At 54.0% G+C, this 24,973-nt stretch overlaps 1 protein-coding gene across 1 annotated transcript in view; it reads left to right on the top strand.

The window, feature by feature from the left end:
• The first annotated feature begins 1,753 nt into the window (after window positions 1-1,753).
• Window positions 1,754-24,973, top strand: part of MDGA1 (MAM domain containing glycosylphosphatidylinositol anchor 1) — a 64,843-nt gene continuing 41,623 nt past the window's right edge. Inside the window, exon 1 of the mRNA XM_030796220.1 lies at window positions 1,754-3,013. Within this exon, the coding sequence (XP_030652080.1) occupies window positions 2,947-3,013 (67 nt within the window). The 5' untranslated portion in view covers window positions 1,754-2,946. The remainder of the gene's footprint in view (window positions 3,014-24,973) is intronic.

Below are 24,973 nucleotides of genomic sequence, written 5' to 3'. Positions count from 1 at the left end.
CACTGAGTCTGGACCTCCTATCAGCCTTGGACCCACGGGGTAGAAAGGAGAGAAAAGAGGGAAGAGGGCACGAGGGAGGCGCAAACGAGTGGAGGTGGGCTAGAGAATAGGAATCTTCGGATGTTCTTAGGCTTCCTGAGATGGACAGAAAGGGGGCTGAGAAAGGAAGATGGAACCCCCCCATGCCACCAGGCACTTCCCAACACCTCCCACTCCCCTTCCGGCAGTCAGGAGCGCGCGCTCCGGTGGGGTAAGCCCTGGAGAGTCAGGCGAGGAGAGATCCAGCAGGAAATGGGCCTGGGGAAGGGGCGGTTCATTATTATTATTTTTTTTAAATTTATGTTTCAATTTATATGCAGACAAATTAACCTTTTTGGAGTGTGGAGATCTTTGAGTTTTGACAAATGCATAGAGCCGTGGAACCACCATCAAGATATTGAGCAGTTCCCGGGGGCGAAGGGAGGGGGGTTTGTAGTCTCCCCGCTTGTTAGCTGCTGCGATTGTCTGCGCTCCCACGGGCCGACCTAAAACAATTCTTGCGCACACGCTGAGATAAATAACGGCGACAGGTGGAGCAGGTGAGATTAGCAGGACCCGGGTTGGGCGCGGGGCGGGATCGGAGGCGCGGGGGAGGCCACCAGCCTCGCTTGCCAGCCTACGCCCCTCCCCGCGGGCGTTTGGGAGGAGCGTTCTCCGCATTCCCGCTCCGCGAGGGCCCCTTCGAGGCGGCCGAGACCCGAGTGCCGGACTCCCGCGGCTGGAGTGGGGCCCGGGCTCGGCAGCCGGAAGGAGGTGTGCCCCCGGGGCGCTTGGGGCCGCCTGAGGTCCCGAGGGGAGGCAAGATGGGGAGAGTGGCTAGCCGAGGAAAATGTGGGGTGACTTAGGGAAGCTCTGGCGGAGGGGTCGTGCGAGCAAACCTGTTGGCAACCTGTGGGCCGCGGCAAGGGCAGGAGCTCCCAGCGCGACCTCTCCGCCAGCTGCTCCGGCCAGGCCCCAGCGCCAGACGCCTGGAAAGGGGCGGGGGCCTCCCGAGCCGGGCAGACAGCCTTGCAGATCCACAGCCGCGGCCCGGCTCGCAAGGCTGCAGGACCCCAGGGACCGCAGGCGCCCGGCCTTTCCCTAGGACCCCCGCTTCAGTCCCGCCTCCCCAGAGTGCAGAACATTTACGAAGTGTGCAGTGCCCTGCGGGCTTGGGTCCCCGAAGCGAGCGGCCGTGTTTGCCCCGCGGGCTGCTGGCAACGGTGCACCCGGCTCGGCCAGCTAGTCCGGGTGTGCAAGGCTGGCGAACAGCGAGTGTGCGAGCGCGCGGCTGCAGAGCCCGCGCCGAAACCCAGGTCTCTCCGCCACTGTCCTCGGGATAGATGGATCCATTTCTGCTTTCTGACATTTTCCTGCTGGGCGGGGTTGGGGGGGAATGTTAGGGGGCGGAGAGAGGAAGAGAGAGAAGGGAAGGGAAGGAGGGAGAGAGAGAGGGAGAGGAGAAAGGGAAAGAGAGGAGAGGAGAGGGAGAGAGAGAGAGGAGAGAGAGAGAGGAGAGAGAGAGAGAGAGAGAGAGAGAGAGAGAGAGAGAGAGAGAGAGAGAAAGGCAGGCAGTCAGCTTCCCCCAGCCCTGTTTTGTTTTCTCTAATTGGTCCTGGGGGAGGCGAGGAAATTGGACAGAGGCTGGGCCAGGCGAGCTGGGCTGCCTTTAATTGGCTCCTTTTTTTAACTGGAGGGGAATCAAACAGGAGAGCGAGCGACAACGGGTGGGAGAGCGAGAGACCGAACGAGGAGACGCGAGGAGGAGGGAGGAGGAAGGGAGGGAGGGAGGGAGGGAGGCGGGAGGCGGGAGGAGCACGGAATGAAAAGCTCGGAGGGGCGAAAAAGCAGCACAGCAAAGCCCAAGTTGCTGAGCGAGCGGAGCGCTCCCGCGGCCCGGAGCCGAGCGGCCGCCGCGCCCCGGAGCCCGGCCCGGCCCCGCCCGCTCTGGGCCCCCGCAGGCCAAGGCCGCCGGGCGGGGGCGGGGACGACCAACTTGGGGCGCGGCGCAGCCCCGCTCTCCCGAGAGCTCGGAGCCCGGGAGCGCCACGGCCGCGGCCAGACGGCGGGAGCGGAGCGCGGCGAGCGGAGGCGGCGAGCGGCGCCCGCGCCGCAGCCCCGGCCTGGGCGAGAGCGCGAATATTTTTCAAAAGACTCAAACTTTCTTCCTTTCCCCGTTTTCTGGGGCCCCTCTTGCCTGGAATTGCCCTCCAGATTCCTGCGGGGCGCCGGGCTGCTATTCCTCCCCCGGGTTTATCGGCGGCTCGGCTAACTTCACGGACCTGGGGACCCCGGGACCCGCGGCGCTCGTCCCTCGGCCAAACCCAGCCCGCGCTACTCCCCGGATCAGGAGGGCCGGGCCCGGGGCTCCTTCGCCGCCGCGAGTGCTTTCAGCCCGGGCCCCCTGGAGTCGGGCGGCTGAGCCCACGGCCGCTGCCGCAGGACTGGAAGAAACAGCAGATTGATTAACTCGAGCGGAGCCCCGGCCTCCCCGACTCCGCTCCGCTGAGGGGCGGCCCCAGGGCGGGGAAACGACAAGTTTGTCAGTCGTCCGTGGCCTGTTGGATCCAAGCGCCGCCGCCGAGAGGTCCCCGACGCCCAGCGTCCCGCGCGGACAGCCCTGGGGATCCGGGGCGGCTCGGCGGTCGGGCTCCTCGGGTGGGAGCGCTGGTTGCTGTGCCGGGCGCGCCGAGGCACCCGGGGCTGGGCCGGCGTCCCCTGCTTCCCCACGCGGGCAGCGGCCCCGCCAGAGGAGAAACCCGGGTCGCCGCCACCTCCGCCTCTTCAGTCTCCTGGTCTTCGTCGCCGCTCTCTGTCACCTCTCAGGGAAAGGGGAGGACATAGGGGCGTCGCGGGGCCCCGGCGAATGCGCCCCCCACCGCCGCTCGGGCTGCGCCGCCTCGCGGGGATGAAGCACCGGCCGTGAAGATGGAGGTGACCTGCCTTCTACTTCTGGCGCTGATCCCCTTCCACTGCCGGGGACAAGGAGTCTACGGTAAGAGCCCGCGTCCCGCTCCACCTTGGCTGAACCCCGCGCGGAAACTTTGCAAGAGGCGCAAAGTGCGCGCTGCCGGGGTTTGGTGGAGACCTCGGCTCGGACTCGGGAGTGGATGCCCGGGTCCCCGCCCTCTCCAGGGCGCGAGGAGACCGAGCTGGCTGCTTCGGAACACGGGGGCGGGTCGTAGGGTCTGGTGTGAAGCCGGGATGTCAGGGGGAGGTACCCACTTTCCCACACCCTGCTAGAGATGGGAATGATTAGGAACCCTTGAGAGCACCCGGTCGGCTCGGGAGACCCGGACAGACCCAGCCCAGGACTGGTGCAGCGACTTGCACCGAAACCTCGTCCTGGCTCGGCCTCCGGAGTGGAAGCCAAGCGATGCGTGAGCCGGAGTTGCCGCGCGGCTTGCGGGCGAGCCGGCTGTCAGCACCGCGGCCGGGCGGCGGGCTCGCCTTCCCCGCTGTTGCTGCGGCTTCGCTTCTTCTACTCACGGCTTGACAGCCTGATCGGGATGCCGGCATCCCCTGGCTCCGGCGCCTACGACCCCGGCATCCCTTTTCGGACCTTCCGTGAACCAGTTCTTGCTGTCCCCGGTTCCTAGATACAAACCCCAACCCCACCTTCCTTCTTCCTGCGCGCACACACAGACACATTCAGCCACCATCCCCAGAAAACGCAAACACGGCACGCACCCACCGGGATACGTGTCCAAACTCTGCCTCCTGCCACGCAGCCTTGCTCCTGCGTCCGCACGCCTCGCTCTGGTTACCAAGGGAGACTCTGGTTACCCCTTCCCCCTTCCATCCTGTGGGTTTTCCCAGGGAAGGCCCGGGGCAGGCATCATCCATTCAGTCACCTGGGCTCAGCCTCCCGCAGTGCCTTAACCCCACAGCACAGAAAGTCATTCTCAGGGGCCCAGGGGCCCAGGGGCCCTTACTTTGCTTTCTCTTGACTGCAGGATGGTTTGTCCAGGTCCCTTTTTAGTGATGTGTGGCTGGGGCGGGCAGGATTCTCTCTTTCCTTTTCTGTTGGTCGGAGGGACTAATGATTCCTCTTTTAGATCCGGGGGAGTCTGACCTGTTCTTTGTGGGGTGGCATAGGCACTGACTACTGGTTGCCAGCCTCAGGTGCTGAGGCTAAAGCACCCTGGAGGGTGCTGGCCCATCTGCCTCTGCCTGGCAAGAGGAAGCGGTGTCCTGAAGGGTGTTCGAGAGGTGACATGCTCCTGGCCCTACCCAGCTAGCTGGCTTGGGCTTAATTCTCTGGTAAGACTTGCCCAGGCATCTGGCCAAACTCTGCTTCTTAATTAGTTTCTGTGTCTCTTACTGCCTGGCCCCTCACAGAGGCCAGGAAAGGCAGGAAAGAATGCAGAAGGGACTGGGAGAGTCTGGGTTTGGGGGGAGGAGGCCACAGGGCAGGTACTGGAGGCCTTGGCCTCTCCAGGGCAGATGAAGATGCCAGTGGACTGGGGTTTCTCTTTCTTCTTTCTCCCCAGGTCAAGGTGCCTAAGAGAGGTGCTCCTGAGGTCTTTGCCTTCTCACCACAGCCCCGGGGCTGGGGAGGGTGATGGAGAGCCCTTCCTGCATGCTGCTATCCTCTACTCTACCCTCCTTCCCTGTGCCGTTGGGTGCATTTGGCAAGACCCACTCCTGGTCTTCCCTGTCCTCCATCCCCTCCAGCTTCTCTAACCTTCTCTAAGCTGCTTGGGGCTCATCTTCAGGAGGTTCCTCTGTTCCTAGTCTAGTAAACCCAGCAATGAGAGTGGGGTTTGGAGTCAGGGGCAGCGGTCTCCGTGGACCCTCATTTCAGAGTACTCTAGGGCCAGGATTCAGCCATAGGCTTATCTATATCCTTTTCTTTCTGTGTTTTCTCCCCTCCCGCCTGTGCCTAGGTCCCAGTTGCTCTCACTCAGAGCCAAAGTGGTCTGGGTGTGCTGGGGCCGACCCCGGGCCCTTGGGTGCCATGCCACTTTTCCTTTGAGAGCTTGGCTTCAGGCAGTGTTGGGGCTTCCGGGGAATTGCTGGGTAAAAAGTCTTTATTGAGGTGGATGAAGGCAGAAGATTTAGGAGGAGGAGGAGGATGACGGGAGGTCGCTGAGTTCCTTGTGATGCTAGAATCTTTGGCCAGATACAGCAGAAGGGAGAATCTCTGTAGGACCAGGACTGGCTTAAGAAGTAGGTCAAAGATCTGGGACTAGTTCTTCTGCCCCCCTCCCCAGCAGTCTTTCTGTACCCGCAAAGCAGAAGAAACAGCATGAGAGTGAAGGCGGCATGTAGGGACCAGGGATGGCCACTCCAGCCTGGTATTGCATCCAGCATGGTCCTCGGCACAACAGCAGGAGCTCGGCAGGTATTTGCTGAATGAAGAAAGGGCCATAGTTGGGGGCAGGTTGGAAATTCTTTCTCCATGAGAAGTCTCTCTAGGACTTGGTTTCCAGCAGGGCAGTGGGGCATTGTGTAAGGGTCTCTCCTTAGGGCGAGTCACAGAGTCCTAGCCTGCAGCCCTAGAAGAGAGAAGAGGCTAGAAGCCTAGTATTGCCCTGGCACTGGGGAGGGAGGCAGCAGGTCTAATTCAAGACATAGGAGAAAAATGTATATCCTGGGGAGGGATCCCCTGCCCCTGCCCCTCTGCCCCCAGGCCTGTGTGGATAAGGGAGGGGCTGAACAGAGCGGAGGAAGACGAGCAGGCGGTGGAGAGTGAACCTGACGGCATTCGGCCTAGGCTGTGTGTCTCTGCTGAGGCTGGTAGGAGGTAGGTGCCTAGAACCCTATGTCCTGCTTCCCACTGAGGTCCACCACCTGCCCTAGGATCCATGGTCTGCAGCAGGGCTGGGGAGGCAGCACTGTCAGTTTGGCCAGGTGGCTTTGTTCTTTGGGGCACAGATGCTAAAACAACCAAGTGCTGGACCAGATGGTCCATTTGGAGCCGGTTCTCCCTCCCTCCTCGCCTCCCAATCTCCTGGCCCAGTTTGTTGTCCTCTGGAGTGGATCCTGTAATCTGCTTTCTGGCAAGCCAGGGGGCTGGGCTGGCCCCAGTGGCCTAGTTCTGGGGCAGAGGCAGTAGCCAAGTGATGGAAGAGGAATATCTTGCCTGCGGATAGCGTCAGGGAATACCCCGCCTTCCGTCCTGGCTTCTCCTCTCATAGCAGTCGGACCACAGGTCAGTGGGATTCCTCTCGCTTACAAAAACACAACAAACCCCTGAATTATTTAATATGCAGAAATGGGAATTGACATTATCCTTAAGACAAGTTGTTTGCAACTTACTGGTGGAAGTCAAAATATTTCACCAAAGGTGTCATCAGAAACTACTATCCTATGCTAATTTTTGTAGGAACATGAAGACAGATGTTGAATAATTTGACAAGAGCAACATAGCTTACAGAATTATCACCAAGTCAGGTTTTTTCCCCTCCTCTGGGGAGCACGGAGAAGGAATTTCAGGAAGTGAATGTCCCAGTGTCATCTCCTGGGTGTTGATCTGGGTGTGGGCACTTGAGGTTTTTCTCTAGAGTTCCTACCCCATGCCTTGAAACTTTGGTTTCCTGGGGCTAACAGAGGCTTGGGGTTCTCTTAATGTCCTCAAGAAGCTCCGTGTTTCTGTTTTTTCTTTCTTTTCACTTACAGAAATTGCACAAGCGAGGGAGAGCACCTTGTGTCCACAAATCCAAGCTGCTTTGTTTGCTTTGCTGGTGTTACCTCCCCACCCCAAGTTGATTTTGGCCCTTTAGCCAGCCTGAGGGCTCCCCAGACCCTTGGTGTCAGGCTGGAGAGCCCCCGCCTTAGGGTCAAGATCGTCATGGTGTCCCGTCCGACATTACAGAATGGGAATGTGCTTCATGGATGAGCAGGGGCTCTAGGTCAGGGAAGCAGGTCGGTTAGAGGGGATTTTGTTAGCAGGAAAGCATCCTTGAGGGGGTGGGCAGGGGAGAGCTGAGAGCTACTTAGCTAGGCCTGGCTGTGAGCTGCTGGGGCCAAGGTGGCAAAGCCTCATTTAGAGCCTGGTATATTAGCTCTGCTTTGCTGGAACATGGAGGGACAGGTTTGGGGGGAAGGGGGTGGAATCTGTAGGGAGAATGGAGGGAGCTAATCACAGCCGCCAAGGCCCGGCAAATGAATGATTCAGGAAATCAATACCTGGGGGCGGGAGTGGAAATCCAGGCAGTGGTAGCAGCCCCAGCTTCTCCCAGCTGCCCAGGAGGCATGGAAGAGGGCCTGGGAGGAGTGAGACAGAGGCAGGAATGTGGAAGACACCCCCACCCCAAATGCCACTGCCCCCACGTGCCTGCCACTCCCTCCTGCCCCCCTCTCCCTACTTTCATCTCATGGCTGGGCTCATGGAAGGTCGGCTAGGAGATGACCCACCCGGTGAAGACAGAGGACCTAGGAGATGGAGTCTTGGGCCTCCTAGTCCTGGAAGAGCCCTGCCTCACCTCCCGCCTCTGGACGCCTGAGCCTGACACGGTCCCAGGTATCGGGTGTGTGTGTAACTGCCTAGGGGCCCTGCCCTGTGCGGCAGCTGCTGCCGTTCCAGATTTGGCCAGCAGGGGGAGGGCTTGGCCGCCACATTAATTCTTGCCTTTCCTGGGCTCCCGTGGGCCTCACCCTATCTGAGGGATGAGTTATGCTCATTCCTCAACCTGGGGCTGAAAAGGGTTCCTTAGGGCCTTCTGGAACTCCAAGCCTCCCTCCAGCTCCCAAGTACCCACCCTGGTGTCCCTAGGCACCTGCCCGTGGCCGAAGCCACACTTGCTATAATCTCAGATGAATCAGGTTTTCCCTAGGCCCCACCTGGATGCTGGGGCTCAGCTTAGCCTAGTGGGCTCTTGCTCTGGTAAGGCTGTGGCAGGGGGAATGGGGGTGCTTGTGCCCTTGCAGAAATGCCTCTGTATAAACCTGGCGCTTGGCCCCTCTTCTGCATCTTCTCCCCGTGGTCAGAAGACCCTGCTTTGCAAGCATACATCTGCTGCTAGAAGGTATTATGTACCGAAGGGCTTCTCTGGTATTTAAATGCTGATACAGGAGGCAAGAGCAAGGCTTAGCTCAAAGGAATGAATATTTTTGTTTTTCAACAATGAAATCTCATTTTTCCTCAAGTCTATGAATAACACTATGAGTAACTACTATGAGTAACATGTGCTCTTTGCAAAACAATCAAGGAATACATAAAAGTATAAAGAAGAAAGTAAACCTCACTCGATAACCGACCATTCATTTGGTCGTGGTTTTTTCAGGCACCCTTTTGTGTGAGGGGAACGAATCTTTTAGGGAGGATTGTTGGTCAGAACTACAATCCCTGATAAGTATGTAAGTGCCACATGACTAACCAGGCATTTTCATGCCTCTGCAGCCTTTGCTTCAATGACGTTCTGAGAGGTCAGCACAGGGGGTACTATTGTCTCCATTGAACAGATGAGAAAACTGAGGTTCCAAGAGTTTTAGTGACCTGATAACATTGCACAGCTGGTAAGAAGTAGCCCTAAGACTCAGTCCCACTGGATCTTCTGATTTGCAGGGAAGGAAAGCAGTGTGGTGTTCCTTTCACTCATCATTCATTAAATGTTTACTGAGCCTCTACCTTGAGCAAGACCCAGCTCTGGGCATTGGCAGGGCTACTGAGATGAATAAGATGGAAGGAGAAGGGGAATCACATTTAACATGGGGGAAGATTTTGATAAATGTCATGTAGCAAGGGCAGATAAAAGGTTGTGAGAATTTGAAGGGTGAAGTAATTGCTTCTAAGGCCTTGTGGAAAAGGGAGCATTTGAACTGGCCTTGACAAATAGAAGTAAAGATTGAGAGGGGCATTCCAGGTGGGGGGCACATTGTGGCAAAGGCCTGGAAGCTAAGGAACCCGAGTGTGTGAGGAGTTCGTGAGCTGTTCAGCTGGGCTGGAGCATAAGCTGAAAGGGAATTGGGGCCGTTAGGGCTGGAACAGTAAAGGAATTTTTTTTGGGGGGGGAGGTGGAGTCTCAGTTGCCAAGGCTGCAGTGCAGTGGCACAATCTTGGCTCACCGCAACCTCTGCCTCCCGGGTTCAAGCAATTCTCCTGCCTCAGCCTCCCGAGTAACTAGGACTACAGGCACACTCCACCACGCCCAGCTAATTTTTGTATTTTTAGTAGAGACGGGGTTTCACTGTGTTAGCCAGGATGGTCTCGATCTCCTGACCTTGTGATCTGCTCGCCTTGGCCTCCCAAAGTGCTGGGATTACAGACGTGAGCCACTGTGCCCAGCCAGGAATAATATTAAACCTTGCTAACGTTGACTGTCCAGCCTGCGGTCATGAGTATGCATTATCTTCAGTCTCATCACAACTCCTTGAGAAAGTCATTTATCAGTCCCTTGTCTGAGTGGCAGACCTGGACTTGAACCCAGAACTGCTCATTGCAAAGCTGTAAGGAGGATGTCGAACAGGGAGCTGGGTTGATGCAAGCCGTATTATGGGCCAGGTAGCTATGCCACTGTGTGTGGGAGGAGGCCGTGCTGGAGAGACTGTCAGGAGGCTTTGCAGTTGTCCAGGGGAGTCCTAGGGAGCTTTGTGGGCACCTGCAGGAGGTGTGTTCCAGGCAGAGGAATAGCGGCTGCAAAGGCCCTGGAGTAGGAACCTGCCTGGCCTGTTGGAGCGACAGTGAGGAGTCCAGTGTGGCTGGAGCAGCGTGAGCCAGGGAGAGTGGTGTAGAAGGTGGGGCCAGAGAGTTAGTAGGTCCAATCGTCTGGAGCCTTGAAGGCTATGAAAGGACTCTGGATTTTGTTCTGCATGAGACCGGGGACCATGGCAGGGTTTTGAGCAGAGAAGGGACATGAACTGACACCTTTTTAATAGAACCTCTCTGGCTGTCATGTAGAGAATAGATGGTAGGGGTTTGAGGGTAGAGGAAGGAAACCAGTTAGAGGCTGCTGCAAAAGGCAACACAGAAGATCGTACCATCATTAAGCACTGAAAGTGTATTGGAAAGAGTTCAGGCAAGGAATAGGAGCTGCACATGGCTCTGAGGTTTGGAGCTGGGTGACTTGGCACACAGTGAAAACAGGTTGAAAAAAAGCCGCTGGAAGTCAGACAGGTTTGGGGAATTGAAGTAGTTAAGAGCCTCGACTTCTGCATAAGAAACCGGGGTCTGAATCCCAGCTCTGCCCCACACCAGCTGTAAAAGCCCAAGAAGTTACATCTGCTTCCTAAGCCGTGGCTTCTCCGCTTGTCAGATGGAGATCATCGTACTCACTGCGTGGGCTTGTGATGAGACGGTGCTTAGGAAGCTCTGAGCACAGTGCCTGGCACGTAGCAAGGCCTTAGTAAATAGTTTTAGTGACAATGTGAGTGAAGTTTTGAACTTCATGGGATTCTGGCACTAGGATGTCTGGGGGGGATATTGACAAATCGGGTGGACAATGAGCACTGAGCTCGGGAGAGGTAGATTTGCACATCTGGATTTATGTCTGCAGAAGGACGTGGGTTGAAACCATGAGGTGGAATAAAATCGCCAGGGATTAGAGAGTAGAGAGAAGGTGTTGGGCTGAGGCTAGAGCCCTGGGGAGCACCAACGTTTAGGGGGCAGGAGGAGGCCTGAGAGGGGACGTGGACCTGAAAGCCTGTGACAGAGTCTGTGAGAGGAGGAGGCGGAATGAGAAAGGGCCACCGGGGGACTGGGGAGCTCGGGGCAGCTGCAGCACAGAGTGGGGCTCCTCAAACTTTCCCGTGCACAAGTCTCGCCTGGGATCTTATGGAAATGCAGATTCTGATTCAGCGGGGCTGGGGCTGGGCTGAGATTCTGCGTGAATCTGGTGGTGCCGATGCTGCTAGACCGGGGATTGCACTGTGCATAATGAGAGCTTCAAGTAAGAAGACTGGACTCGGGTTGGAGGGCCAGGTGGGCAGCCTGCTGCCTCTGAGGGTCCTTGCCCAATGGCCTCGCCACTCTGAGCCTCAGTTTCCCCATGTGAAGCCTGGTTCAGGCACGCTTACCTTTTGGGATTACAGAGAAGCCCAGGAGTGATAGCACTTTGTAAACTCGAAGGTGAACTATGGGGACTCTGTTTCACGAGCGCAGAGAGGGTGGCAGGCAGATGGCAGGGAGCTCCGGGTGTGGGTGGCATGTGGCAACAGGAGGTATAGGCTGTGCTTTTGAGAAATGTGGCAGGCCAGGGAGGTTGGAATAGCAGCTCCCCTTCCCCAAGCCCAGCCTTTTGCCTGTGAAAGGCTGGAGCTGCAGGGGTGGGTGACCTTGGTGGCTGAGTGGTGGCTTCAGCAGGCTCGAGGGCACTGCTTGGTTGGCTTTTGAAGATTCCATCCAGGCTCCTCTTGGTTCCTTTGCAGTCCCAGAAACTCAGCTGAGATACGTTAGTTATCTAGAGGATTGGAAGCTGCGTAGAGAAGTGGTTCTCAGCCCTGGCACGTGTCAGAATCACCTGGAGAGCTTTTTCAACAACAGATGCCCGGCCCCACCCCAGGCCTCCTGAATCAGAAACTCTGCAGGTGGCATCAAGGCATCTGTGGTTGTAAGAGCTGTTTAGATGATGACTGGGCACAGCTGGTGTAGACAGTGTGTCTGAAAAAGCCAGGCCAAAACAGATGTCTTCTTCCCTTGGACTTTCTGAGGGCATTTCCTGGTTTTCTAGGTTACTGCCCAAGCTTAGTTTCAACCAAGTTCATCTGAACCCTGGAGTTTTAGGAAAAAAACAAAATCCACTGATTATTTTCTAAACTGTGAGCAGGGAGACTTTCTACTTTAATGGTGCTAACTGGAGGGTCCAGGGCAAGAGCCCAGGAGACTGGCCCCTCTTCTAGCTTCTAACCAAGGGACTTCCAGTCTCAAACCTAGAGAGATTGAAGGAGTCTCCTTCAGAAACACAGTTTTCTTTGATTTTTAATAGGTAAATTATGGTATCTTTTTGAAATGTGGCCCTTTTCTTTATTCCCCTTCCTGTTTGGTTAAGAATAAAGTGAGGCCAGGTGCTGTGGCTCACACTTGTAATCCCAGCACATTGGGAGGCTGAGATGGGAGGATCACTTGAGCCCAAGAGTTCCAGACCAGCCTGGGCAACATAGTGAGACTCTGTCTCTATTACAAAAAAACACAAAGAAAGTGAATATTTCAGAGCTGGAGAACAAAGTAGCAATTCAATGTAAAACCAGCAAAATTGATTTTGTTTGAGACAGGGTCTCGCTCTGTCTTGCAGGCTGGAGTACAGTGGCGTGATCATAGCTCACTGCAGTCTCAATCTCCTGGGCTCAGGCAGTCCTCCCACCTCAGCCTCATGAGTAGCTGGGACTACAGGCATGCGCCACCATGCCCGGCTAACTTTTTTTTTTGTTTTTAAATTTTTAGTAGAGATGGAGATCTCACTATGTTGCCCAGGCTGGTCTCAAACTCTGGGCTCAAGTGATCCTTCCACCTTGGCCTCTCAAAGTGCTGGGATTACAGTTGTGAGCCACCATGCCTGATCAAAACCAGCAAATATTTAATGAGTACCCACTAAGTGTCTGGAAGGATGGTGGGTCTTGGCTGCAGAGGTGAAATGACATCTGTCCCTAAGGAGCTCACAGCTGAGCTGGTGAACACACAGCCTTTTCTAATGCCCCCATTTTCCAGATGGAGGAGCTGAGGTTCACATTGAGTGACTTGCCCAGGGCCCTATAGTTAGCCGGTGGTGGAGTCAGGGTTCGAACTCAGGACTGCCCAGTGCAAAGTCCAGTGCCTGTCCACTTCTGCAAGTGTGAGGTTTCTGAAGGCATTCCCTGGCAAGTTTTTGTTCTCCAGCCTGTGCTGTGGCACATGGGTTGGCCCAAGGGAGCAGCATAAGGACCCCCAGCCTGTTTGCTAGAAAGTAAGACCTGACCAGAGAAGCTTAAACAAATGATGTTGACTTTCTCAAGTCTCCAGGTAGGTTTTCAAGGCTCCTTTCATCTTCGTGCTCTGCTCTCCTTACAGTGGTGGTTCTCAAATTTGGCTGCATGTTAGAATAACCCGGAAGGTTTAAAAAGTCCTGATGCTGGCTAGGCGCAGTGGCTCACACCTGTAATCCCAACACTTTGGGAGGCCGAGGTGGGTGGATCTCCCGAGGTCAGGTGTTCGAGATCAGCTTGGGCAAAATGGTGAAACCCCGTCTCTACTAAAAATAAAAAAATTAGCCAGGCGTGGTGGCAGACGCCTGTAATCCCAGCTACTTAGGAGGCTGAGGCAGGAGAATCGCTTGAATCAGGGAGGCCGAGGCTCTAGTGAGCTGAGATCACACTGCTGCACTCCAGCCTGAGCAACAAGAGTGAAATTCCATCTCAAAAAAAAAAAAATAATCCCAATGCCCAGGTTGCACATCATACCTATTAAATCAGAAGGTCTAGGGGATGGAAACCAGTCATCTGCATTTAAAAAAAGTCCCTACATGATTCCAGTGTGCAGCAAAGGTTGGGAACCCTGCCTTTTAACATTTTGCCTCAAGGTCACCAAAAGGCTGATGGGGCTCAGCCATCATGAGACATTCCAGGAAGGAAGACAGCAGGAACCATTAAAAGGCAGGCCTGTCGGCTGAGTCTGCTGTCTTTAAGGAGCTTTCCCAGAAACACCCTACAGTGACTTCTGCTTACATCTTACTGGCCATTCTTAGCTTCAAGGGAGGCTGAGAAATAGGGTTTTTTAGATGGGCACATTCCCATCTGAGAAAATATCTGTATTCTGTTAGAAAGAAAGGGAGAGTGGGTATTGGGTGGGTGATGAGCAGTCTTTGCCACAAACACCCATTTTAGGGGCAGTTGGTGTTTCTTGAATGAGAGGGGATTTAGATGAATGTGAATGACTGCTCTCCTACTCACCCCACTCTGCCAGCCTATCCTCACCTCGCTCCACTCTGCCAGCCTAGCTCCACTCTGCCAGCCTAGCTCAGGTAGGGGTGGGGGTGGGGGTCCTGGCTGCTCTGAAGATGCCCAGAAGAGACCTGAGGGAAGATAGAGACCTAGAGGGAGGGAGATGACTTGCTTGGGTCACCCAGACATTCAAGTGAGAGTCCCACCAGCTTCCCATCTGCCAGCGCCCCCCGACACTGTCGGTTCACACGTTCACGGGATTGTTGATTTCTACCGGTTGGTACCTCTCTCTGCTAGCAGGTGTCTCCTTTCAGCCCCAACAGCAGAAGAGCTCTGTGGTTCCAGATAAAGCAGCCTCCTGATTTCTGGGAACAGAAACGGATGGGCTGTGTGAGAGGCTCCGGTCCGGAGGTGATCTAACTCATCTTTCTGCCTCTCAGCAGGCCCACACCCACATGAGACCAAGCAGCCCCGCTGCTGTTTGCTCAGTGTCTCTGGTCCTTCATTTTGGGAAGTTCTTCCTATTGACCTTATTTCAACTTTCTGTAACAACTTATCAGAAAGAAAAGATTCAGGAACTGAGACCTCTGAGTTGAACTTCAGTAACTCCTTGGCCCTGAGACTCTCCCCAAGTGATTTTTTTTTTAATTTTTCGAGACAGTGTCTCGCTCTTTCGCCTAGGCTGGAGTGCAGTGGCGCCATCTCAGCCTACTGCAATCTCCATCTCCTGGGTTCAAGTGCCTCAGCTTTTGAGTAGCTGGGATTACAGGCGTGTGCCACCACACCCAGTTAATTTTTTGTATTTTTGTAGAGACAAGATTTTGCCATGTTGCCCAGGCTGGCCTCGAACTCCTGGGCTCAAGCAATCTGCCTGCCTTGGCCTCCCAAAGTGCTCAGATTACAGGTATGAGCCACTGTGCCCGGCTGCCAAGTGATTCTTTAGAAACTCTTGATGAAGGCATTTCCCCCATCTCTGAGAGGGATACTGGGCGGATAGAGATGGGAGAATGAATTGAATTTCAGTGGCCTCATCTACTTGGGTTTGATTCCAGTGTTCCAGTAAAATGCAGGGGACCTTGAGGAGGCCAGATTACCTTCTGGCAAGATACATAAAGCCCATAAGGCAAGCTGAAGTTCTGTGCCACGGCAAGATCTGAATTCACTTTTCTTTCTGGAATAAGACTACAGGGTAGACACGGAGAAGGCCATGAGGAGGGGCACAAGGGTATGGCAAGGAGTGAGCTCAGCTGCCAGCCAGTGGCCTTCAATGACCCAAAAACAGATCTTCCAGATTCATTGCAGGAAGAAAGTGAGACCGCAGAAGGCAAGTGGCTTATCAAGGTCACACAGCAATTAGGGGCCAAGGCTGAAGTTAAAAGCCATGTCAAAGGACTTTCTACAGCTTTCTTTCTCATTCTCCTGTGTCACCTCCCAGGCTTAGGAGAATCCAGGACATGTCTGCATGGCGTTTATAAGCTCATTGTGTGCCCACATCTCTATAATCCTTCCCCCACCCCTGTGAACCTCATTTCTTATTCTCAGACCTCGTTGCATCCAGACTACAGAATCTGGGGCTCATTCTGGGTCTAGAATTCTCGTTAGATGTTAGAGGCCCTTATTGGAAATGTCAGGGCTTCCCCCACCCTTGTGGGTGGGAAGGTGAGCCTTCTTGGTAGTGTGAACTGGAAGTTGCTGCCAGTCTCCACAGGGTCCAACATCTTGTCACACTGCCTACAAGTTCCACTTTAGAGTTATTAACAAGTTAGCTGGCAGAAGCACTGCCACTGTTTCCAGAAGGTTACTCTGGGAATACCCGGCAGCCCTAAGCCTTCTCCCCATGGCACAGGTTGGTTGATCAGATGAGCTGGATCTTGAGCCATGAGATTCAGGCAAGGAAGTTTCCAGGGGAGTGGTGGGTGGAGGAAGAGGATGATGGTGGGGTATTTGATATGTGTGTAGAGGGGTCATTAGGCAATATGTGGACTCTGTGTTGTGGCCATGTGAGAAATTTCATAATGGACACCATGGACAGTCAAAACACACTTGGACTCATAGTCTTAGTTTGGGTTCCCCCAGAAGTAGACTCTGAGATAAGGAGCTGAATGCTGTAATTATTTGGGAGTTAAGTGCAGGAAGCTCTGGTAGAGGAATGGGGAAGCGAGACAGGGAAGCAAAGGAAGCCAGTGAAAGATGCCTTATCAAGTCAGTTACATCGGTGTCCCTTGGGGGAACTCTGGCACACTTTGTGAAACACACTTCAGAGTTATCCCACCATGGGGTGAGGGAACTGGGGCATGTATACACCCACCCTGCATCTGTCACTGGGTGAGGCTGCTCCTGGGGGTGTTAATTCCCGGTACTCCTAAACCACTGCACACACAGGCAGTGCAAGCTCTGGTGGCCAGAGATGGCCCTCAGGCAGAGAGGTGCCCGCAGGCATTGGCAATTGGGAGCTGGCTGGTGGTGCGCTGAAGTGTTTAGGAGAGGGGGTGCAGGTGGGGCAGCAACAGTCTGTATTCCATCTTGCCCTAAGCCATGGTCTTGGTTTTTCAGAGCCAGCCTGCTGTGTGGAGCTCTTTGCTTTTAGGTCTCATGTTCTGGGCTGCATGTACAAGCCTCCATTCCAGGCTGAAAACTCTCCCCTGCACCCACTAGACCTGCTCACTGCTCATTTACTTCCTTGGATTTTGTGGCCAGAATCCAAGTGTGTCGATTTCTCCAAGACTTTCCTGATAGAATTCAGGCTTTCCCTGAAGGATGCCTTATACTTGCGGAGGATGGGGTTGAGCATCACTAAGGACACACCCAGAATCTACAGGGTCTTTGGGCATTGCCAGGAGAGGCACCACGTTCTCCATCCCACTGAATTTAAAACCAACACAGAAGTGGGGACAGTCTAGACTAGAAGACTGCTCCTTCTCCCTGTAGGCAGGATTCTGGGTGAAACGATTGTTAGGGGTTAGAGGGTAATAAGGTCGACTGTATTCTGTCTACTTCCCTGCCCAGGAACCAAGCCATGGGCTATGACCAGAGTGGCCTGCACCCCTGAAGATACCTGAGCCTCATGAGTCCAGCTTAGAGCAGCACTTCTACCCTGTTGTATATTTCTCTCTATCTCTTCACTAATAACTGGGACCTGAGATTAATTAGCTAATTCAATATTTATTGAACCCCCCACAATGTGCCAGACTGTGTTCTAGGTGCTGAGGATACAGCAGAGAACAAGACAGATTATCTAGAATCGCAGACTCATAGAGTGACCGAGCCAGGGGGAATCTTAGGGCAAATCTAATCATTTGTCAGGAGAGAAATCTGAAGCCCAGAGAAAACAAGAGAAGTTCTCAGGCCACACAGCAGAGAGGGGGCTCAGCCTGAAATCATGGAAGGTCAGAGATAAAGGGCTTAGAGGTTGCCTGTTTCTACCTGCCCAGTTTTTTTGTGTGTTTTTTTGTTTGTTTGTTTGTTTGTTTGAGGCAGAGTCTCTCTCTGTTACCCAGGCTGGAGTGCAATGGCAGGATCTTGGCTCACTGCAATCTCCACCTCTTGGGTTCAAGGGATTCTCCCTCCTCAACCTCCTGAGTAGCCAGGCACCCGCCACCACGCCCAGCTAATTTTGTATTTCTAGTAGAGACGGGGTTTCGCTATATTGGCCAGGCTGGTCTCGCACTCCTGACCTCAGGTGATCCGCCCACCTGAGCCTCCCAAAGTGCTGGGATTACAGGCATAAGCCACTGCGCCCAGCCTACCTGCTCAATTTTTAGAGGCAGAAACCAATGGCCAGAGGTGAAGGGTCTCGCCAAGCTGGTGGCCCTGCTGTATCTGCCAGTGATTACTCTCTCCTCTTCCATATCCATCTCCCAAGCCAGATCTAGATTCTCATTTCCAGAGGGGTGTGTGTGTGTGTGTGTGTGTGTGATGTGGGCGAGGGTAGTAGGCAGGGGACATGAATAGCTTTCTTTTTGATCAAGCCATGCACCTCCTTTACTGTGCCTGCTGGCAAAGTGGCCTCAAGTGATACTAGGAAGAGCTTGTTACTGAGGGATGCCCCGATGTGCCCAAAGCACCGACACCCTTGTCTGGTTCACTCCCTCCTTTCTGGGGACTTGAGGGAGCAGTGGTTGCAAAGCCTGGCTGGGGTGAGGGTGGGCTTCATACCCCCATTGTCCCCTCCTCCTCTTCTGTTGGAGATCAGTGTGTGTGTGTATCTGTGTATAGGGACCACTGGCATGAGATAAACTGCTCTCATTTGGTACCTCAACAGAAGCTGTAACATGTTCCTCTGGTTCTCTCTGCCTCATGCAAGTGCACATTATTTGTAATTTTTGTGCATGTAATATACACTGGCATGTGTGTGCTGTAGGTGTGTATATGGGTGATGATGCACACAAGAATATGTATGTATGTGCAGGGAACTATGTATATGTGTGGTAGGGGGGCCTGCAGACCTCTTTGGGGGCTTCTCTGCCTCCACCTTTATCTCACTGCCCCTCCAGATGGCCTCTGGTCACCTTTGCCTTGGTTCCAAGGCAGGGGGTGGGCACGGGCATCCAGCACCCTGAGTCATCAGTCAGGGACTTGTGTCCAGCCTGGGTATGGCCCCCACCACCCTTCCCAGGAGACCTGAAGTTGGGGGCAGGGACAGGCCGAGGCTGGCCTGGAGCTCCTGGCTAATTTTCCTGGCCTCGATCGATCCAGCAGCTTCTCCTGAGTCTATTAGCAGTCCGCAAGTGAAAATATCCCCCATCGCGAGCCCTGACCTGAGACAGGGAGGAATCCATAGCAATTTGTTCCAACAGAGGAAAGTGTTTCCCTCTGATTTGTATTCCAATTTATTCAGGCAGGAAGGGGGTCAGGGTAGGAGGGCAAACCCAGGCACTGCCAGAGCTGGGCCCAGACCTGTCCCCCTTAACCCCTCATGCCAGCTGGGGTGGCAGCTGGTCCTGCCCAGGGTTCCTGGGGGTGGGGGGCTGAGGAGGAAGGGTGGGCCCCAGTAGGGGACAGGGAGGGAGGTCTGCCAGCCTTCCCAGCAGGCCCTGCTTGGCTGGAGAGCTCAGTTGTGGAAGCTGCCTGCTTGGAGCCTCTCTCCCGGGCACTGGGGCCTGCGCCAGGCGTGCGCTCACCCGCTGCGCCCGTGCCAGATTGGGGGCTGGGCCGAGTGCATGGAGACAGTGGCCCCAGCTGGGCCAAGTGGGAGGGGGGCTGCTGAGGCCCAGAGGGGAGCTGGCACCTTTGAAAAGTGCTGGTGCAGCGTGGAGAGCCTCAGCACAGCCTTCCGATCCAGTGCTCATGCTTCCTTCCCAGCCTGAGCAAACTGGGGCTCTGTGGTGTCATAACCAGGCAGTCTTTTGAGCACCTACAGTAATTACAACTCTGGCTGTATTAAGTACCTGCTGTTTGCAGGGCACTGGACTAGTGCTGCTGCATATCTAGTCCTTGCAGGGTCCGGTCTTCTTCATGTGCCTCAGTTTCCTCACTGGTGCTCCTCCCACCCTCTGCATACCTGTTACCTCCTTCATGCATCTCTGCTCAGCCCTTCTCACTTCCTCTTGGGAGGTGCTTCCCCCTTCTAAGGGTAGCCCTAGTGGCTAAGGGTCACAGGGCTGATGCCTCTGAGCAGGCTGGCTTCCTTTCTCCTTGATTGCTTCTTTTGGCCCCACCTTGCCCTCCCCATCAGGGCACAGGCCTCCACAGAGGTGGTGCCATGGCAGCTGGAGAGGAGGATTCTGGGAAGGGTCAGGCAAGTGATCCCACACAGCTCACCTTCCATCCCCACCTTTGCCTTCCCTGGTGTGTCGGCGCCCCCCCGGGTGGGGAGTAACCAGAGAAGTTCTTCACACTGAGGTGTCAGTAACTAGCAGCTCTGAGGTCAGCTGTCGCACATGACTTGCCAGGCTCCATGATACCATCGAGATCTAATTTCAGAATCAAGTAACTAAATATAATGAAGTCGATGAATAACCATCTCTCGCTCAGGTGGGAGCGTAGGGAGGCAGTGTGGCCTGAAGGATAGGAGCAGAGGCTTCTGAAGCAGACCTGGGGTGGAGGTCTGCTCCGCCGCTCACTGGCGATGTGATCGCGGGCAGGTGTTGCACTGCGCCTCAGTTACCCCATGCACAAGACAGGGCTAATACTGGTACCTTCCTCAGAGGGCTGTGGTAAAGGGGAAATGAGGAATGTGTGGGAAGCCATGTGCCTGGCACGTGGGAGTCAGTGACCACCACTGTTCGGAGGAGGGTTTGCTAAGTGAGTGATTCCATCGCCGAGGCCTGGCTCAGGAAGCTGCCGCTGTCACTGGCTGAGGCACAGAGGCTGCCACCAGGGAGGCGGCATGGGAGGCTCTGTGTACAGGCACGTGACACAATATCAGGACAGAGAGGGAACAAGACTGAGACCCTGGCCCAGGAGGAAGGGTAGAAGAATTCTAGTCCTCCTCCCATTTTCCCTTTAGGGAAGTTTATAGCAAGAATCTTCCCTTTTAGCTACTGTACAGGGCTTGGAGACAGGTGTTTTGCACCAGCCCTTTACTGCCACCCACCCACTGTCCATTCCAGACCCCATTTTCCTCCCAAGGGGCAGCCTCCCCTCCTCCCGCATCCACAGCCCCCAGCTATCTCCTGATAGGGGCTTTCTGTCCCTGGCTGTAATTGAACTCTGGTCCAGTTGTTCTTCTCCATCCCCGAGTCCTTTTTTTTTTCTCCCCCGACCTACTCGATTTCAAGTCATTTAAAAGTTGTTCAGAGGCTCAGCATTATAATCAGATCCTGTGGAGCCTGCCACTTATGTGGTTTCTAAAATTTTAGCCAAAAAAGGAGAAGAAACCCTTCAGTGATGGAGAAAAAATAAGAGACTACTTAAGCAGGAAGGCAGATGTTGCATTTCCCAATTTATAAATATACCTGATGCTAAAGAAAATATGTTCCTAAACTTTGTTTCCTGAATTGATGCTTGAAAAAAAAGATTGTTCATCCCTTTAAAGGATTTAATAATGTGCTTTTGCTCCCAGGGGTGCTCGCCTTTTGAAAAGGATACAGAAAGAGAATAAACAAGTGACTATTTAATATGCAGGGTGTTGATTTGATGAGTGCTACGAACACGCATAGCAGGGAAAGGGATTGAGCGTGATGGAGGTGGGGGCGGGCGGGCTGTCTTAAACAGGGTGGTCAGGGAAGACCTCTCAGAAGAGAGCTGAAGGAAGGGATGGAGCAGGCTCTGGAGAGCTGGGAAAGAGCGATCCAAGCAGTGGGGAGGGGGTGGGGCTGTAAGTGCAAAGGCCCTGAGGTGGGAAAGGGCCAGGCCTGCTGGAAGACTGACAAAGAGGGCAATGTGGCTGGAGTGGGGAGGGCAGTAGAATGGGATGTGGGGCTGGGAGCCGATGGCAGAGGGCATGACAGGCTGTTGAAAACGCATTGGCTTTGACCCCAAGTGGGATGGGAGTCATGGCAGGGACGGCAGAGGAGAGATGAGATCCTCTGCCTGCTGGTGGAGAACAGACTACAGCAGGCGAGGGAGGAGGCAGGGAAGACCTATCAGGAGGCTGCTGTCATAAGCCAGGCAGGCCTCGGTAGTGGGGGCTAAGACTAGGGTGGCTGGTTGTGAAGGTCAAGCCGACAGAGCTTACTGGTGAATTGGGTGTGGGGTGTGGGAGGAGGAGAGAAGTCATGGATGACTCCCAGATTTCTGGCTGACACTTGGTTAACGGGAGACAACGTTGTTCCCACTGATACAGGTGTAGGGGGTGAGGAGTGGCCCCCCAACAGTGAAAGTTGGCTGCTGGAGGTCAGTGGATGGAGGGGCCATAAAGCTAATGGGGTCCTCCTTACATTTCTGCTCCCTGGTTCTTTAACCTCAGAGCTAATTTTCCTGTGGTCTCCTGGGTTGAAGCCAAGGCCTGGCCTGGAGGAACCAGGTAACTCCATATGCAGAGATGGCTTTAGGGGTTGCTACAAGTTGGGGTGCAGCACCCCTATCTCCCCCTGCAGCTGGGTGGGGTGCTTTCCAGGAGCTGGAGCTCTACCCAGGGACCCACAGTGACCTGAGGTCGGGGGGCGGGGGGGCTGGTCAGAGTCTGCCAGGCTGTGGGAGACCCCCAGAAATGCTATCCTTCCTTCCCTCCCTTTCTGTGCTACTAAGGGCCAAGGCCCCACCAGCTCTCAAGCTGCAACATTGATTTGCTTTCATTGTTGATATTGTTATTATTTTCCACTTAAACAACTTCATAGAAAAAAAAGAAGCCCAATGACCATCAGACATGAACCATTCATTCTAAACTCCCTGCCCATACCTGTCAATATATTTTTACGTAGCAGTAAACAGTGGTCCGTTCTGCCTTCTTGGCTGACTTTATCTCCTACACGTCTCCTGCTATTGACTGAGCCCTCAGACCTGTCACTTTAATGGCCGCAGGGCACCCCCTGCATCGATGTGCTGGAGTTCGGGTCACCATTTCTCTGCTGCCGAGCATTTGGGTAGGAGCCAATTTCCCTTTCTTTTAAATAGCTCTGCCATGAATATCCTTATGTGAATTACTTTTTCCTTTTAAATTATTTCCTTGGGGCCTATTCCCCAAAGTAAGACTGCCTAGCAGGTCATAGGATAGGAACAGTTTTATGGTTCTCATTTTGCACTGCTGGCTTGTGCACAGCCTGGCCACAATGGATTTTATCATTTTAATTTATTTTCACTGGTTTAATAGGTGCATTATGGCCTGCTTTTTAACTTCCAATTTGCACCTCCTGAAGCCATACTTGAGTCGTTCAGCACCTAATAATAATAAGGCCTGATCTACGCAGAACTTTACAGTTTACATGATACTTTCTTAAATGTCATCTCACTTAATGAGACACTGTGAGCCTAATGTTATTGGCCTCTGTTTTATATGGGGAAATGGGGGCTTAGGCAAGTTAAGTGCTGGAGTGGAGCCTCTAACTAGTTCTTGCAGGTTTGGTTGCTTTTCCTTTTTTTTTTTTTTTTTTTTTCTGTTGAGACGGAGTTTCGCTCTTTTTGCCCAGGCTGGAGTACAATGGCACCATCTCGGCTCACTGCAAACTCTGCCTCCCGGCTTCAAGCAATTCTCCTGCCTCAGCCTCCCGAGTAGCTGGGATTACAGGCGCAAGCCACCACACCCATCTAATTTTGTATTTTTAGTAGAGTTGGGGTTTCACCATGTTGGCCAGGCTGGTCTTGAACTCCTGACCTCCAGTAATCTACCAGCCTTGGCCTCCCAAAGTGCTGGGATTACAAGCATGAGCCATCATGCCGGGCCAGGTTTGGTTGCTTTTCTACTGCACTGTGTGGAAAGGACTCCCCTGCCACCTACCTCCATCCATTCTTATGTGAGGGCTCGGGGTCCCCAGATGCCCACTGCAGCCCAAATCCAGTGCCTTAGCCTCATTTTCTCCCTTTGGCCCCTATATTCGGGCCTGTGCCAGAACCCCAAGCTGAGCCTACTTGAGGGTTGGGGTTTAGCTCTGTGGGCCTTGGAGAGAGCCATGTTCCATCCCCTTGCCTCACTGGGCTTTTTGATCAGGTGGTGCTTTGGGGGCTCCTTGCTTTAGCAAAGCCACTGCCATCCCCACTTCCTGGCCCAGGCTCTGTCTTCTGGGTTGGAGGCCTGGATCTGGCAGTGTGTCTCCAGTCCTACCCTGGTGGTGCCCTATCCCCAGCGACTGTGCCGCAGACTCCTAGAGACCGGGGGCTATCAGGATCCACCCTGGAATAGGAGGACCTTCTCAGAGCAGACACACTCATGAGTCTGCTTTTATGTCAGCCCCTTCTAGCTGTACTTCCAGCGTATCTACCAGGTAGCATGCACTGTGCGCAGGGCATTCCGTTCTCAGTGGGTCTCACACTCACCATAGGGAGCCGTGTTATGTCCATTTTCTAGTGAGGAAGCCGAGGCTCTAGACTAGATGGGTAAATGATTTGCCTCAAGTCACCCAGAAATTACTGTTTCCGTGGGCTTGGTTCAATAGGTGTGCTTTGATAGGTGCACGCCTGTCAGATCTAGACCCTGGGCTGCTGCCAGGGACCAGCGCCAAGTGAACCACAGTGATGGGGTCTCCAAGACCAGCAGAGCTTGGTGGGGCTAGAACTTTCCTTTCTAGGATCCAGGCAAGGAAATTTTACATGAGTAACCATGAGTAACCCTGTGTCCACGGGTCCCACATCCCTGGGCCAGGAAGGCTCAGACCTTGGGATCCTAGGAGTCATTCTCTGCCCTGATGGGTGGAGGCCTCTCTTTTCCACCATCATCTTACATATTCTCACGGGGAGAGCTTTTCCTCCCAGTGATTACTACTTTCAACCCACCTTAATGTTCTGATCTCTCAGGATTACAAACTCTTGGTAATCCTCCAGAGTAGACCTCATTCGGTTTCACATTTTTTTCTTGCAAGACTTTGGAATAGGTTCCCAAAGCATCCTGGGCTATATTATTAAATGGAAATGGAACTGAAATTTATTAAGTACCTGCTGAGTACAAGTCACCGTGTGATGTACCCGATGTGCATTGTCTCATCGAATCCTCACAACAACCCAAAAGTTATCTCCATTGAAGCCTGAGACGTAGTATTATCCCCATTTTGCAGATGAAGAAACTGAGGCTGAAGGAGGTTAAACAACTTTCCCAAGGTCACTTGGTCACTGAGTAAAAGGTAGAGCACTCCTCCCTAACCCTCATCCTATGCCATTGAGCAGCCCCCTCAGATTTGCATTTAAAGCCTCTGATCAAGCAGCACCCAACTTGTCCTGCCTTTACTGATTGGAGATGACCTGTGTCCCCTCATCATTAACAGCTTTTTGTTGTTGCTGTTTTTGCTTTTTTGAGATGTAGTCTCTCTCTCTCGCCCAGGCTGGAGTGCAATGGCGCGATCTCGGCCCACTGCAACCTCCGCCTCTGGGGTTCAAGTGATTCTCCTGCCTCAGCCTCCCAAGTAGCTGGGATTACAGGCGCCTGCCACCACGCTCAGCTAATTTTTTGTATTTTTAGTAGAGACAAGGTTTCACCATGTTGGCCAAGCTGGTTTCAAACTCCTGACCTCTAATGATCCGCCTGCCTCAGCCTCCCAAAGTGCTAGGATTACAGGCGTGAGCCACCGCGCCCAGCCATCATTAACAGTTTTAATCCTGGCATCCTGGGACCCACCAGGAGAAAGTCCCTTTA

This window comes from Nomascus leucogenys, chromosome 17 (assembly GCF_006542625.1).
Source record: "Nomascus leucogenys isolate Asia chromosome 17, Asia_NLE_v1, whole genome shotgun sequence".
Lineage (NCBI taxonomy): Eukaryota > Metazoa > Chordata > Mammalia > Primates > Hylobatidae > Nomascus > Nomascus leucogenys.
Note: the sequence above shows the minus strand (reverse complement) of the source record. Positions and strands in the feature narration are given on the sequence as shown.